The 14,944-nt window shown below is 39.0% G+C and overlaps 1 protein-coding gene across 15 annotated transcripts in view; it reads left to right on the forward strand.

Annotated features, from left to right (window-relative positions):
• Nucleotides 1-14,944, forward strand: part of MTMR3 (myotubularin related protein 3) — a 139,484-nt gene that overhangs the window by 87,323 nt on the left and 37,217 nt on the right. For all 15 annotated transcript variants that reach the window (XM_046025563.1, XM_046025561.1, XM_046025568.1 and 12 more), the window contains 2 exons: nt 6,406-6,495; nt 7,308-7,424. In XM_046025563.1, coding sequence (XP_045881519.1) covers nt 6,406-6,495; nt 7,308-7,424 — 207 coding nt within the window. The remainder of the gene's footprint in view (nt 1-6,405; nt 6,496-7,307; nt 7,425-14,944) is intronic.

The raw sequence follows: 14,944 nt of genomic DNA on the forward strand, positions 1-14,944 counted from the left end.
CAGCAGGGAGCCTGCTTCCTCCTCTCTCTGCCTGCCTCTCTGCCTACTTGTAATCTCTGCCTGTCAAATAAAATAAATAAAATCTTAAAAAAAAAAGTTAATGTGATGCCGAGGAGACATGTTTACTGTGTACTTTTATGTAATAATTTTTAAAAAATTATTTATTTATTTGTTTGTTTATTTGACATAGAGACCACAAGAGAGGGAACATAAGCAGGGAGAGTGGGAGAGAGAGAAGCGGGCTTCCCTGCCAAGCAGGAGGCCCAATTTGGGGCTTGATCCCAGTATCCCGGGATCATGACCTGAGCTGAAGGCAGATGCTGAATGACTGAGCCACCAAGGTGCTCCTATGTAATAATTTTTTAAAGATTATTAGAGCTTGGGGAGGGGCAGAGGGAGAAGGTGAGCATCTTAAGCAGACTCCTTACTGAGCACAGAGCCTCACACAGGGCTCGAGCTCACAACCCCCAGATCACAACCCGAGCAAAATCAAGAATCCAATGCTTAACTGACTTAGACACCCAGGTGCCCCTTTTCTGTAGTAATTTTTAAAAGCATTCCCCCTCATAGTGTTTCCTACCTTTCCCCTGTTGCTTTTTGTGAGAAAAATCTTCCTAAAATCAAGATTCCTCTTACCTTTTCTTGGTTTTAAGTGTAAATACTCAATGATCTTTGGGTCAGGAGCTACCTCTTTTTTTTTTTTTTTTTTTCCATTTTATTTATTTTTTCAGCGTAACAGTATTCATTCTTTTTGCACAACACCCAGTGCTCCATGCAAAACGTGCCCTCCCCATTACCCACCACCTGTTCCCCCAACCTCCCACCCCTGACCCTTCAAAACCCTCAGGTTGCCCCAACCTCCCACCCCTGACCCTTCAAAACCCTCAGGTTGTTTTTCAGAGTCCATAGTCTCTTATGGTTCGCCTCGCCTCCCCAATGTCCATAGCCCTCTCCCCCTCTCCCAATCCCACCTCCCCCCAGCAACCCCCAGTTTGTTTTGTGAGATTAAGAGTCATTTATGGTTTGTCTCCCTCCCAATCCCATCTTGTTTCATTTATTCTTCTCCTATCCCCCTACCCTCCCATGTTGCTTCTCCATGTCCTCATACCAGGGAGATCATATGATAGTTGTCTTTCTCCGATTGACTTATTTCACTAAGCATGATACGCTCTAGTTCCATCCACGTCGTCGCAAATGGCAAGATTTCATTTCTTTTGATGGCTGCATAGTATTCCATTGTGTATATATACCACATCTTCTTGATCCATTCATCTGTTGATGGACATCTAGGTTCTTTCCATAGTCTGGCTATTGTAGACATTGCTGCTATAAACATTCGGGTACACGTGCCCCTTCGGATCACTATGTTTGTATCTTTAGGGTAAATACCCAGTAGTGCAATTGCTGGGTCATAGGGTAGTTCTATTTTCAACATTTTGAGGAACCTCCATGCTGTTTTCCAGAGTGGTTGCACCAGCTTGCATTCCCACCAACAGTGGAGGAGGGTTCCCCTTTCTCCACATCCTCTCCAGCATCTGTCATTTCCTGACTTGTTAATTTTAGCCATTCTGACTGGTGTGAGGTGATATCTCATTGTGGTTTTGATTTGTATTTCCCTGATGCCGAGTGACGTGGAGCACTTTTTCATGTGTCTGTTGGCCATCTGGATGTCTTCTTTGCAGAAATGTCTGTTCATGTCCTCTGCCCATTTCTTGATTGGATTGTTTGTTCTTTGGGTGTTGAGTTTGCTAAGTTCCTTATAGATTTTGGATACTAGCCCTTTATAAATATCTTCTCCCATTCTGTCAGTTGTCTTTTGGTTTTGTTAACTGTTTCCTTTGCTGTGCAAAAGCTTTTGATCTTGATGAAATCCCAATAGTTCATTTTTGCCCTTGCTTCCCTTGCCTTTGCCGTTGTTCCTAGAAAGATGTTGCTACGGCTGAGGTCGAAGAGGTTGCTGCCTGCATTCTCCTCAAGGATTTTGATGGATTCCTTTCTCACATTGAGGTCCTTCATCCATTTGGAGTCTATTTTCGTGTGTGGTGTAAGGAAGTGGTCCAATTTCATTTTTCTGCATGTGGCTGTCCAATTTTCCCAGCACCATTTATTGAAGAGGCTGTCTTTTTTCCATTGGACCAGGAGCTACCTCTTAATAATGGAAATAGAATTGGTTAAAAGAAAAAAAGGGTAACACTTACAGAAAAATAAGTTCCTTTCAAATGTAACTGTATCCCTTGTTATTCCTTCACTCAGTCATTGACCTCGGAGGAAATGACTGAAGAGGGATAAAAATGGAACAGACTGACACAGATCTCTTCTTTATCTAACAAATTATTATGGTGTTTATGGGAGTGGAGCCTTTTTACAAACCTTTGTACACCCCAAGTAATTATATTTTTAGAGGCTCTAAGCCACACAATATTAACCTTACTGAAATATGCTGCATTGATTAAACTTTTTTTACTATGAGAAATTGAATTTTTATACTTTTATAATTATTTATCAGCCATAATTTCTTAATTCATCATGGTAAATACCTCATAGCCCAAGGGATGTGACTCTGTTGACACCTGATTTGTTTTCAGATATAACAAGTCTTTATTTAATGATGACTGATGTTTTGTGATTCTTTTTTGGATTTCATGAGCCATTTATAAAGCTGTTAACAGTTTTATTTTTAGAACTTGAAGTCAGTAATGTCTTTCTGTATTTTAAATATCAAACCTTTAAAAGGTAAAATTCTTCTGCCTCAAAATAAAGTGGGTGGATGGAATGGGCCCAATCAGCTAGTAGCCAAGAGACTGCTTTTATGGTGGTAGATGGGTGAGGGATTGTTACTCAATTTCTGTATGACTCTTCCAGTCACAGATTAGAGCTGGAAGAATGGTTTTTGAGGAAGTGTAACTTCAAATGAGCCCACATGAATGGTATTTTGAGTTGCAGTATAGTAGATAGAGCTATAGTTTTCCCAACTCTGCTTTCAGGATCCCTTCTTACATTGCTGACTTATTGAGGACCCCAGAGAGATTTTGTTTACATAGGGTATGTCTGTCTATACTTTATTAGAAATTAAACCTGAGAAGTCTTTAAAATGTTCTTTTGTTCATTTAAAAACAATAGTAACTGGGGTGCCTGGCTGGCTTATTTGGTAGAGCACACAACTCTTGATCTTGGGGTTGTGAGTTTGAGCCCCATGTTGGGTGTAGAGATTACTTAAAATCTTAAAAAAAAGTAACAAAACCCAACTAAATGTTAACATAAATAACATTTTTGATGAAAAATAACTTTTTCCTTATCCAGAGATAGTGTAAACAGTGGCATTATTTTAAAATTTTTACAAATCTCTTTAATGTTTTGCTTAATAGATGATAGCTAAATCCTCATATCTACTTTTGCATTTAATTTGTTAAAATTTATTGTTGAAAAATATGAAGTAAATCCAACCTCATATGGATATATAGTTAGAAGAATATTTTAATAGTTTTTCCATCTGGAGAATATTGTGTATATTCTTCTGTTATACCAAAGCAAGGAATATATGTTCCCTTTTTTGGGGTGGGGGGAGATAAGTAATATTTCTTTAAAGGTTAGTTGCATTGTGGAATCTGAAGCTGTATCAGTGAACTTACTACATTCTATTACATTTTTTAAAAGATTTATTTATTTTAGATGGGGGAGGGGCAATGGGAGAGGGAGAGAGAATCCTAAGTGGACTCTGCACTGAGTATGGAGCTGGACATGGGGCTTGATCTCACGATCCTGAGATCATGACCTGAGTTGAAATCAAGAGTTGGACACTTAACTGACTGCACCACCCAGGTGCCCCAATATATTCTATTACATTTAAAGCCATTGGTCTGTCTTGCACTTTAAATGGATCTTTTTTTTATCCATGCATGATTTTGTAACATTATGCCTTTGTCATTTTGAAAATAATTGTTAATTGAATAATTGATCTTTTAAATATAGACCTATTTCTTTATATAATTTCTTTTATTATTTTTTTATTTTCTTTCTTTTTTTTCTGAAGATTTTATTTATTTGACAGAGAGAGAGATCACAAGTAGGCCGAGAGGGAGGGGGAACTAGGCTCCTGACTGAGCAGAGTGCCCAATGTGGGGCTCAATCCCAGGACCCTGACACCATGACCTGAGCTGAAGGCAGAGGCTTAACCCTTTAAGCCATCCAGGCACCCCTACTTTTTATTTTCTTAAGTAGGCTCTAACACCCAGCATGGAACCAAATGTAGGACTTTGAACTCACCATCCTGAGATCAAGACCTGAGCTAAGATTGAGAGTTGGATGCTTAACTGACTGACCCACCCAGGCACCCCTGTAATTTCTTTCAAAAATCACACTTGGGCATGCCTGAGTGGCTTAGTCGGTTAAGTATCTGCCTTCAGCTTGGGTCCTGAGTTGGGCTCCTTGCTCAGCGGGAGCCTGCTTCTCCCTCTGCCTGAGCTCCCCCCTGCTCGTGCACACGTGTGCTGCTTCTCTCTTTGACAAATGAAATCTTAAAAAAAATGAAAATAAAAATCACATTTGGTAGTATTGGCTCAGATTTTGTCAGAGAAGTCTGTTTAAATATTGGCAATCTGTGGAGCTCTTCATTTTAGCAGATGATGGGTTTTCTAAGATTCAAATTTTCACATAAAAGCTTTATCATTAGTAATTAATGATGTCATTTGTAGGAAGAAACCCTGCTAGTTTAAGTCTGAATTATAGTTTGTCAGATGGTCTTTCAATTAAAATGTATTTAATGAAAAAAAAAAAAAGGCAAAACAAAACTGGTTAGTTCAGCTGGTAACTAAAACAGTTGCACAGGCACCTGGGTGGCTCAGTCATTAAGCGTTGGCCTTAGGCTCAGGTCATGATCCCAGGGTCTTGGGATGTGAGCCCCACGTTGGGCTCCCTGCTAGGTGGGGAGCCTGCTGCCCCCTCTCCCACTCCCCCTGCTAGTGCCCCCTCTCTCGCTTGTCTTACTGTCAAATAAAATCTTTAAAAAAACAAACAAAAAACTGTTGCAAGGATGCTTTACCTTGAGACAACCATAACATGTCAGTATGTAGCAGAAGTGTTTCATGTTATTTCCTATATAAAAAAAGACTTACCAAAGGTAAGTGATAAAATAATAAAATAAATAAAATGAAATTTTATCATTTTTGCTCTGCTTTATTAAGGACATCTGAAGTGAAATTAGTGTCATTGCTTATACTTAGGTGTTAGTAGTTTTATCTGTTAATTCTTTTTATACTGTTAGTACAAAGGTCAATGTGAAAAAAGGCAGATAATGTCTCAGTACTAATGTGGAAGTATCTGTAGATCTCACTTTGAGAGCCACATTAGTAGTGTTACTGTGTTATGATTAAGATTGCTATTAGGTAAAACTGTAAGTGGGTTTATAGTTAGGATTTATAGATAGCATGTTATTTATAGGTAGGATTTATTTTTCCCTTTGAGGAAATTTAAAGAATTGCTGGAATTGTGTTAAGCAGAACATGTAGGTAGAACTGCCCTCTAATTAGTGGTTATAATTCTTAGTGCTGTCAGAGGACATGATATGGTTTTTGCTCTTGTAAAATGTGCTGTATAAAACAGATTCTATAATGATTTACAGTTAGGCTTTCCAGTAGATTGCTTTACTCCTGTCTTCCTAAACCATAAAAATTCATAATATAAAAAACTACTTTTTAAATACACATTATAATTAGTTAAAGTGCCATTTAGATGAGAATTTAGTGCTTCTTTTTTTGAAATTGTCATAATAGAAATGCCTTGTAATTTAAGGCAGATTAAACTAGGGACAGTGGTTCACATGTTTTCAGTTTTTGAGGGATTCAGTTCCTAAACTTAAATTTTTAAAGAAACCTTTCCGTTGTGGAAATCTCACATCTAACCAAAGTAGACACAATGGTTTAGTGAACCCCTGCTTTTCCCAGTTTTCTCAGTTATCCCTCATGGATAATCCTGTTTCATTTGTTTCCCACTCACTTCCTTTCTACCCTTCCCCTCCAATTATTTTAAAGCAAATTGTAGATATCACATCATTTAATTCTTCAGTAATTCAGGATATAGCATTCAAAAATAAGAATTTAAGGTTATAACAAAGAGAAAAAACTGTATTGGTTTCTCTTACAAGTAATGTGTTACAATTTATTTGTGCTTAGTAAAAATGTTCTTTACTCTCAAAAGTTTTTTTTTTTCCATCCATGTACTCTCTGACTAGAGACACCTTATATATTGGATGGAACACTTAGGGGATGAATATTTTTTCCTTGAGCTTTCTGCCTGTTCACCTTGGTAACTGGACTCTGAATTGTGATCATGCTACTAGACATGGCAGAAAAAATAAAATATGGATGACTGAGAGCTTTGAAATTATTTAAAGGTTTTGGGTTTTTCCAGGATGAAGAGACTCGGCACAGCCTTGAGTGCATCCAGGCCAATCAGATTTTTCCCAGGAAGCAGCTGATCCGGGAGGATGAGAATCTTCAGGTAATTACAGGCCACTTTGATTATGAAATAAGTATTTAGCCTCAGAGTAACAGTGTAGCAGAGCTAATGGATTGAAGTAATGCACTGTATAATTTTGTTTTTCCCTAAACCATACTCATAGTAGAAATGCAACCTGGAAAACAATCTCTTTTTATTTTTTTATTTTTTAAAAAGATTTTATTTATTTATTTGATACAGAGAAAGAGATCAAGTAGGCAAGGAGGCAGGCAGAGAGAGAGGGGGGGAAGCAGGCTCCCTGCCAAGCCGAGAGCCCAATTCTGGGCTCGACCATTACCTGAGCTGAAGGCAGAGGCTTAACCCTGTGAGCCACCCAGGTGCCCCACAATCTCTTTTTTTTTTTTAAAGATTTTATGTATTTATTTGACAGAGAGAGAGATCACAAGTTCACAAGTAGGCAGAGAGGCAGGCAGAGAGAGAGGAGGAAGCAGTCTCCCTGCAGAGCAGAGAGCCCGATGCGGGGCTCGATCCCAGGACCCCGAGATCATGACCTGAGCCGAAGGCAGCGGCTTAATCCACTGAGCCACCCAGGCGCCCCCACAATCTCTTTTTTTAGAAAGACTTATTTCTTGAGAATTCGTTATTTGAGAGGATCATCTCTCTGTCATTCCTTCAGTAGTCTAGAATTTGAATAACCAGGTATATTTGATATGTGGATATAAATCATCCTTTTAAAGTCCTTTATTTATTTATTTTTGAGTGACAGGTCTTTATCATCCATTTGTCCAGCCTGTGCTTGAAGACTTTGCTTTACTGCTTTAGAACTCTGAAAGGTTTCTTTTTCCATTTTGAAGGTTCCTTTTCTCGAACTTCATGGAGAAAGCACAGAGTATGTGGGCCGTGCTGAGGATGCCATCATTGCCCTTTCTAATTATAGACTTCACATCAAGTTCAAGGAGTCTCTTGTTAATGTAAGTGATTACCAACTGTTTTCCCACTAAAGTAGAGGGAGAAAGGAAGTAAAAAAAAAAAAAACCAAAAAAATTGTTAATGTTCTCAAAGAGAGAAGTATTATACACAGTTGGGTATGAAAACATTGTGTGCTCTGCTTTTCTCTCTCTCGCTTACTTTAGCACTGGGACACTAGGTTAACAAGCAACTCTTACTCTTGATTCAAAATGATAACTGTAGTTGTCAGCTGAATTGTCCATTTTTTAGTAACACCTAACGATTTGTACTAGGTAATGGTGTATCATTAAGCTTTATAAGGGTACAAAGGCTGTATAGGCTTTTATCTTCAATCTTTGGTATTTAACAGCTGCCTCAGTTGAGATAATTTCTGGGAGGGTCCTTAATGTCAAGTGATGAGATGTACTTTGAACTCCATGCAGACTCTCATTATAGATGAAGTTAATGCTAATTGCTTCTTAGTGGAATAAGCATGGATATTAAATACAATGTTTATTTGCATAATGGACTATATTACTGAAGAAAAGGGAGGCCCTCAGTTCTCAAGAGTGCATTTACCCTTTTCAGTTATGAGGGTATTCTCAGTGAACTGGTTCTTCAGTGCACTGCCATTATTAGTTTTCAATGAATGTGCCTTCACCACAAAGATATGCAAGTTCATACACTTCCACCAAATGAATGCCTTCTTCCTTTTTCCTTTGCTAATATTGTGGCTTTCTTTCTGCAGTTTGATTCGAGCCCTGAGAAATGTATTAAGACTTCTTATAAAAGTTCAGGACTCTCCTTTCATTCAGACTTTACATGGTGTGTTTTGGGGTTCATTTTGGGTTCTTTGAAATCTGTCACTTAAGTTCATTTTACTCAGTGGTCCAGAAGTTACCTAACTCCTTTGTCAAATTCTTTTGTTTGTTGAAATGCTGTCCTTTTTAAAATAATTGGCTTTTATTATTTATGTATTATTATTATTTTTTGTAGTTAAACATTTATATCAAGGAGCTCTTTTGGCCTGAATTTCTTGGCGTGTAGATCTGGGCTCTGACTGTCCATCAGCTAAAAATACACATTGGATTCATCAAGGAAAGAGGCATGCTGTGCATTCATACCATATAGCACTGTATTCAGAAGGGTCCGTTTGATATTGGGTGGTCATGATAGGAGGGAACAGGATGAAAATCCTATAAAATCCTGGCAACCAGAATTTGCTTCCTAGCCACTGTGAAAGTAAGGACAGTAATAATTAATAGAATTGCCCAGTTTAATCCTGTGTTTAAATTGTTTATCTGATTGGAATTAATGAAATTGTAATTAAATTGCGTGAGGGGATGATAGTTTCATGTTACTGTATTTTTCCATATTGTCCCCTATTTCTCAACTTACTGCCTTAGAGCCAGGTATTTCCGAGGCTATTTTTAGATTTACTTGGAAATAGGGTTTGTTGGAGAGAAAGCATGGATTTGATCATGTCATTTACCAGTCTAAGGCCTCCAGTGTTTCTTCAATATTTCTAAGATGAAATTACTTAGCATGGTATCAGGCTAAGTGGTGTGATCCTTGGTCTCTGCCAGCTTTTCTGTCAGTTTCTCTCTCATCCTCTTTCTCTCCTTTGTATTATTAGTAAAACCACCCTCCTTAAAGTATTCAGCCACACCTCACACCTTTGAATTCTCTCTCTTGTTTCCTGCCTGGGGAATTTCTCTTCATCTGTCAAAACCAGGTTTAGGTGGTAACTTCTGTGAAGCCTTTCTCTGTTCCCTCCCTGACAGTTTGTTACCCTTGCCTCTGACTTCTTCAGTATCTCAAGCATGCCTTTACAACACTTACGAGATGTGTTATAATTTTTTGGTTCTTCATCTTTGTATCTTCAGAATTAGCATGTTTCCTGGTGCTGTGGTATTCAGTAAATATTAAGTGAATTGAACTTAATATGAGTTTGAAATGGGTATTAGACCATTTTAAAACCCCTTTTGGGTTTAAAGCTCATTTAAAAACAAATTTCTGTGTGACTAGGACTGTGTCATCATCATCTCTAGCAGTAGTGTATGAGTAGTAGGCTGTTTACTGTAATTGTTGATCCCCCATTATGATTGAGGTATAGTGCTTAAGAAAACTTACACTGTTCCTTACTTTTGACCCACTTCCTCACCTAAAAGTGTTATCTCAGCATAATAACCCTCTAAGGCATAGAATGTGCATGTCATGTAAAAGTCCCAAGATAATGGCTTTGCACTCAGAAATGGTTGTTCAAAAGTATTTTGGCACTGCAGCAACTTTAAACATTTCAAATCAAGAGAGACTGGGATTTCTCCATACAAATAGGCACATCACAGTTAGTGCTAAGGTTCTTAAACCTGTGGTTACTACTTCACAAAACAGTGGCTGTTCCTGTACTAGGTCCTGGGGGGAGACCAGAGACTTGGTGGTGTCGCCCCACCTTTACTTTTCCCTTTCTCTTTCCCCTTCCCCTCGCCTCTCCCCCTCCCCTCCGCCCCTCCCCTCTCTTCTCACCTCCTCCCTCCACTCCCCTCTCCTTCCTTCCTTCCTTCCTTGCCTTTTAAATCAACATATTTAGCACTTTAGAAAATGACTTACCATCAAGTTTTAAATAGCTACCTGATATCATATATTCTCTTTTAATTTTACAGCACATTGAATAAAACATGCCTGTAGATTTAGATACCATAACATCATTACTTTAAATATATTCACTGGGTATCAGTTTTCCAAATCCTAGAATAAAGAACGTCTGTAGGAGAGTTCATTTGTAACATTTAAGGTATGAATTGCTCCCATTCTGTGCTTTTCCCAAACTGTATTTTTGCATATGTACAGGTATATTTCTTTGCTCAGCTCATTTATAAACAAGTAAGTGTTCAAGTGAATTCATGAAAATTTAAAACAATTTTTGTTGTGTAATTCAATAGACTGCCTCTCAATCTGCTGCTTCTGAAATCCCAGTAAGTAGCATGAGAATCCTAGGTGGTTTTTGCACCTGTGCTTTGGAACAAGTTGGTTTTGACTGTCAAAAGCTCACCTTGCAAAGCAGCAGAATTTGTCCTCTCTGCATGAGTCCCTTCCATTTTACTAGACAAAGTGCTAGTGGTACACTATGATGAGAACAATTTGTGGAGTGAGGAAAAAGCCCCATAGTGTGTACATAAACAGGTGGAATTGTGATCCTCAAAAAATGTAAAGTGAATTTCAACTAGGAATAATTTGTAAAATCAACATTAGTATTTAAAAAGACAGTAGAGCTTCTTTTTCCAGGCTGGCCTGTTAATGCTTTTTAGGAAAAATATGCAAGTGTAGCAGCTGCAAACATTTTCCTTAGCATTTTTTCACATTCTTTTATTGTCTAACTGTAGTATAGCAAAAATCTTTATTACCCAAGTATCAGAAGGAGGTTACTGTCAACCCTTCCTTCTTGCACCTTGGCCGCAGTATTCATATGCCAGCAGAGGTCTCTGAATCAGTGCCCGAAGAGCAGTTTGTAAATATAAAAGGTGAGCAGTAGAGTTTGGATCTTTAACTAGTGACAATCTTCTTCTGACTGGTTTTTATATAAGATTTAGGGCCCAGATACTTCACAGCTTATTACAGATTTTAGGGTTAGACTCATTATTTTCACTCAATTACTGCCATTTTTAATTCAAATGGATGTACAGAATTAGTACTTTCCATTCAAGCTATAAAAAGGGCATTGTTTTTAAAAGGTAGACCTATCCCACTTTTAAATTCTGGTGCTTAAAAATACTGCACACGTGCATGTCCACACACACAAACTGAGAAAGAATTAAAGTAAACATACTTAGGATATGATGTCGTAAAATTCCCTCTGGAGTGAGATAGTGCTATGGATCTTTAATACTGTGCATGTCTATTACAATTTTTAACTGCTGCTCTTCTGCTTTTTTGGATTGACGCTCTTATGAATTTTGATGCCCATGATGTAACTGTTGGCCTTTTGAGGAATTAACAGCACTGAGTGTGTTTGATGCATTGTTTGAGCATGAGTTTGGTGGAGATTATAAGAGGAAAATCACTGTAAAGGAAGTTAGAATTATCTTGCAGGAAGAAGGTAGAGGCGAAAGAAGCAAAAAGAAAATGAGTTGCTGCAAAACACTGAATCAGTGTGCTAGGGAGGATTTGAATGTATGCGACTTTAGATTTTTTCGTACTCTTCCATGGTTAGAACTATACATAAGGAATCTGGTTTAAATTCTATTTTCCTCTTGAAGGTCCCTGGTGGAGAGGCCACTTAGTTCTGAGAGAAACATTAAAGTAGAGCTCATACGGCAAGGAGGGGCAATCTTAGAGGAAGAAGGAAAGGTGCACCATTATAATGGAAGGATCTTGGGCTAGAAGACAGGTGCATGGAATTCTGACCCTATCTTTGCCACTAGCTTATAGTGTAGAAGCTTAACCTCCCTGGGCTATGGATTGAAGACAATCTATAATTGTTTGCTAATAGGGTTGATTATGGGGTTTGCCTGGTTACAGAAATGGTTAAGAGATCCTCTTGATGTGTGAGGAAAATTGAGGAACCTAAAGCAATGGAGCAGGCCTTAAAAAAAAGTAGAGAGGGGTGCCTGGGTGGCTCAGTGGGTTGAAGTCTCTGCCTTCGGCTCAGGTCATGATCCCAGAGTCCTGGGATCGAGCCCCACATCGGGCTCTCTGCTTAGCAGGGAGCCTGCTTCCTCCCTCTCTTTGCCTGCCTCTCTGCCTACTTGTGATCTCTCTCAAATGAATAAATAAATAAATCTTAAAAAAAAAAAAAAGTAGAGAAACTTAGTGTGTTTTGGTTGGGTGTGTAAGAGGGAAAGAAGGCCTGTTCTGCCTTTTTGGAAGAGGTGGCAGTCTATGGAGGGAACATTGAAGGGAACGTTGGGGTAGAAAGGAGAAGAAAAAAGGGAGTTGTTGATTTAGTATACAAAATCACATATGTCTCTTTTTTTAAATTGCTGCATATTAAACTTCCCTGCATGTGACAATCTGCATGAGCATTAAAATCTGTTTTCCATATCTATGACTTGAGTACACATGGTGGTTTCTGGTGATTTGCTAGTAGTATCTGCATACTAGCATCTGGTATTTTTAACCTTCTTCCTTAAATTTGTGATGTTAAAATGTGTGAAAATTTGCATATCGAATACATTTTAGGTAGCAAATATTTTGCATGCTCTAAGGTGTTTCGTTATTCTGGAAGTCTGGACACAGGCTGATCCAACAGTAGGGCTTAAGTAAAACTTATTTTTTCTTTATAGCACAGTAGCACAGGCTCGTTCACTTCCTCCAGCAGCTGCTATTAGCATTAGTTGATTTTCAGATTTTATAGTTACAAGGAAGGTGACTGAAGGGGACCTGGGATACAGAGCAGCCTTTCCATGTGGGTTTGTAAAGCTACTCTCACTCTACTCCAGACACTCCCTGTTCCCTCTGCCTGGGACTTCCTATGCTGTGACCATTTGATGTTCAGAAAACATAATAGGCAGGTTGGAAATTGGTCCAAGGAAGTCAGGAAGTAAGTAGACAGACTTGGTAAAATTTTAGAAATTTGAGATTAGAATTCAGACTTCTTAATTGCCATTCTTGCAGCCATTTTTGGGAAGGGAGGGAGAAGAGAAAGGGGTTATATTAAAACAAAGCAAATGCAGTGTGAGAGTCTGTTACAGGACATCCAAAAGTAGTATGAGAGTCTTACAAGGCACCCAAAGGACTGACCTGCAGACAGATCAGTGTCCTCTTCCAATCTCCATCTTTTTTTTTTTTTTTAAGATTTTATTTATTTATTTGGAGAGAGAAAGTGGCAGTGTGTATGTGTGTGCACAAACTTAGGGAGAGGGAGAAGCAGACTTGCCCCTGAGCAGGGAGCCTGATGTGGGGCACCATCCTGGGACCCTAGGATCATGACCTGAGCTGCTTAACAGACTGAGCCACCCAGGTGCCACCTCTATCTTTTTAATCTGTGTTCTTCCTTTATAGCTTATCCCTACCCGTTGATTAATACTGTATTTTTCCTTCTGAGATGTACAGGTCTTGAAAGAATTTTTAGCTGCTTCATCTACAGTTTCTCACAGCACCTGGACTTAAAAACAGAAGGCCAGGGGTGCCTGGGTGGCTCAGTGGGTTAAAGCTTCTGCCTTCAGCTCAGGTCATGATCCCAGGGTTCTGGGATCAAGCCCCTGCATTGGGCTCTTGCTCAGTAGGGAGCCTGCTTCCTCCTTTGTCTCTGCCTGCCTCTCTCCCAATTGGTGATCTCTGTCTTGTCAAATAAATAAGATAAATAAAATCTTAAAAAAACAAAACAAAACAAAACAAAAAAAACACCAGAGGGCCAGAGTTCCTTTTTTCTCAGAATACAAGATTTCTTTACTTACTCCCAGTCCTATTATTGAGGGAATTTTTAGTTTATAGACTTAGAACTAGCAAGAATGTTCTGAGTTTTGAGGTAGAAACTCCCGTTTTCTATATATTATTTTGCTTGCTTCTCTTGTTTAATCCCTGCCCCAGTTTCTGTTTCTTATCCCAGATATCCAGCTCTGGGCTTCTTTTTGATTCTCACATCATTTTTCTGAGAGTTCTCTGCTGACTCTGGCAACTGTGTGGTGGGGCAGGGTTTGCAGGAAGCCTGTTTCTGAAACTGGCTCAGCTAATATGATGGCCACCTTATGCAGGCAGCACTCTCTTGTTTCTGTGCTGGAGACTGCCTGTCTCTTCCTATGCTAAACATGAATTGTTGGAATACTACTCAGAATTGTCAGAGCTACATTTTGCCTGGGCGTGATATAGTATAAGAGACAGTGGTCTACCCCTTCTCTAAGGAGTGAGTGTATCTACAATTATTTTACCAGGCTCTCTTGAGAAGTTTTAGAAATTAGTTTCTGAAACCAAGGGTTGAGTCAAGGTGAATTGAGCCAAGAGGGGGAGGATTCTCATATCAGCTTGAAGATTTGTCACCTGTTAAGATGTGTTCCCTATCTGCATCCCTTTCCTTCTCCCAGCCCTCTCCACTATTGTCCTTACTTCTGTGTTCTGTAGAGTCTGCTCACCGGATTGGCAGGGAGAGAACCATTCCAGTTTTTTCATACATCAAGCCCCACTTGGCAGACAGGGATCTTCCCTGGTCTTTTGAAGCAAATTAGACCTAGCTAGTTTTAGGACCTTTGACCACTATGTGGCCTGCTCCCTCCTCTTTGATGCTTATTCTAACATCTAGATGTTGGATGGGACTATTCTACTGAGCACAGAGTCTGACAAGCAACCACATCTTTCCTGTGTGGCTTGTGGGCAGTTTAGGTCTCTAGTGTTTTTCAGGATGTTCCTTTGCTAAAACAAAGCCACAAGTCCACTTTGTTATTTGGGGCAAATAAGTGTAGTCCTACCGTCACCTTGATCTGCACTTCTTCTCTGTGAACAAGACCAGATTACCATTCTGGTTCCCTTCAGCTACTTTGTCATTGCAAATCACAGCTAGCTCTAAGTGTGTAAAGTAGTACCTGGAGAGATTGTGAGTTTGATACTTGAG

Source organism: Meles meles, chromosome 12 (assembly GCF_922984935.1).
Source record: "Meles meles chromosome 12, mMelMel3.1 paternal haplotype, whole genome shotgun sequence".
Classification (NCBI taxonomy): domain Eukaryota; kingdom Metazoa; phylum Chordata; class Mammalia; order Carnivora; family Mustelidae; genus Meles; species Meles meles.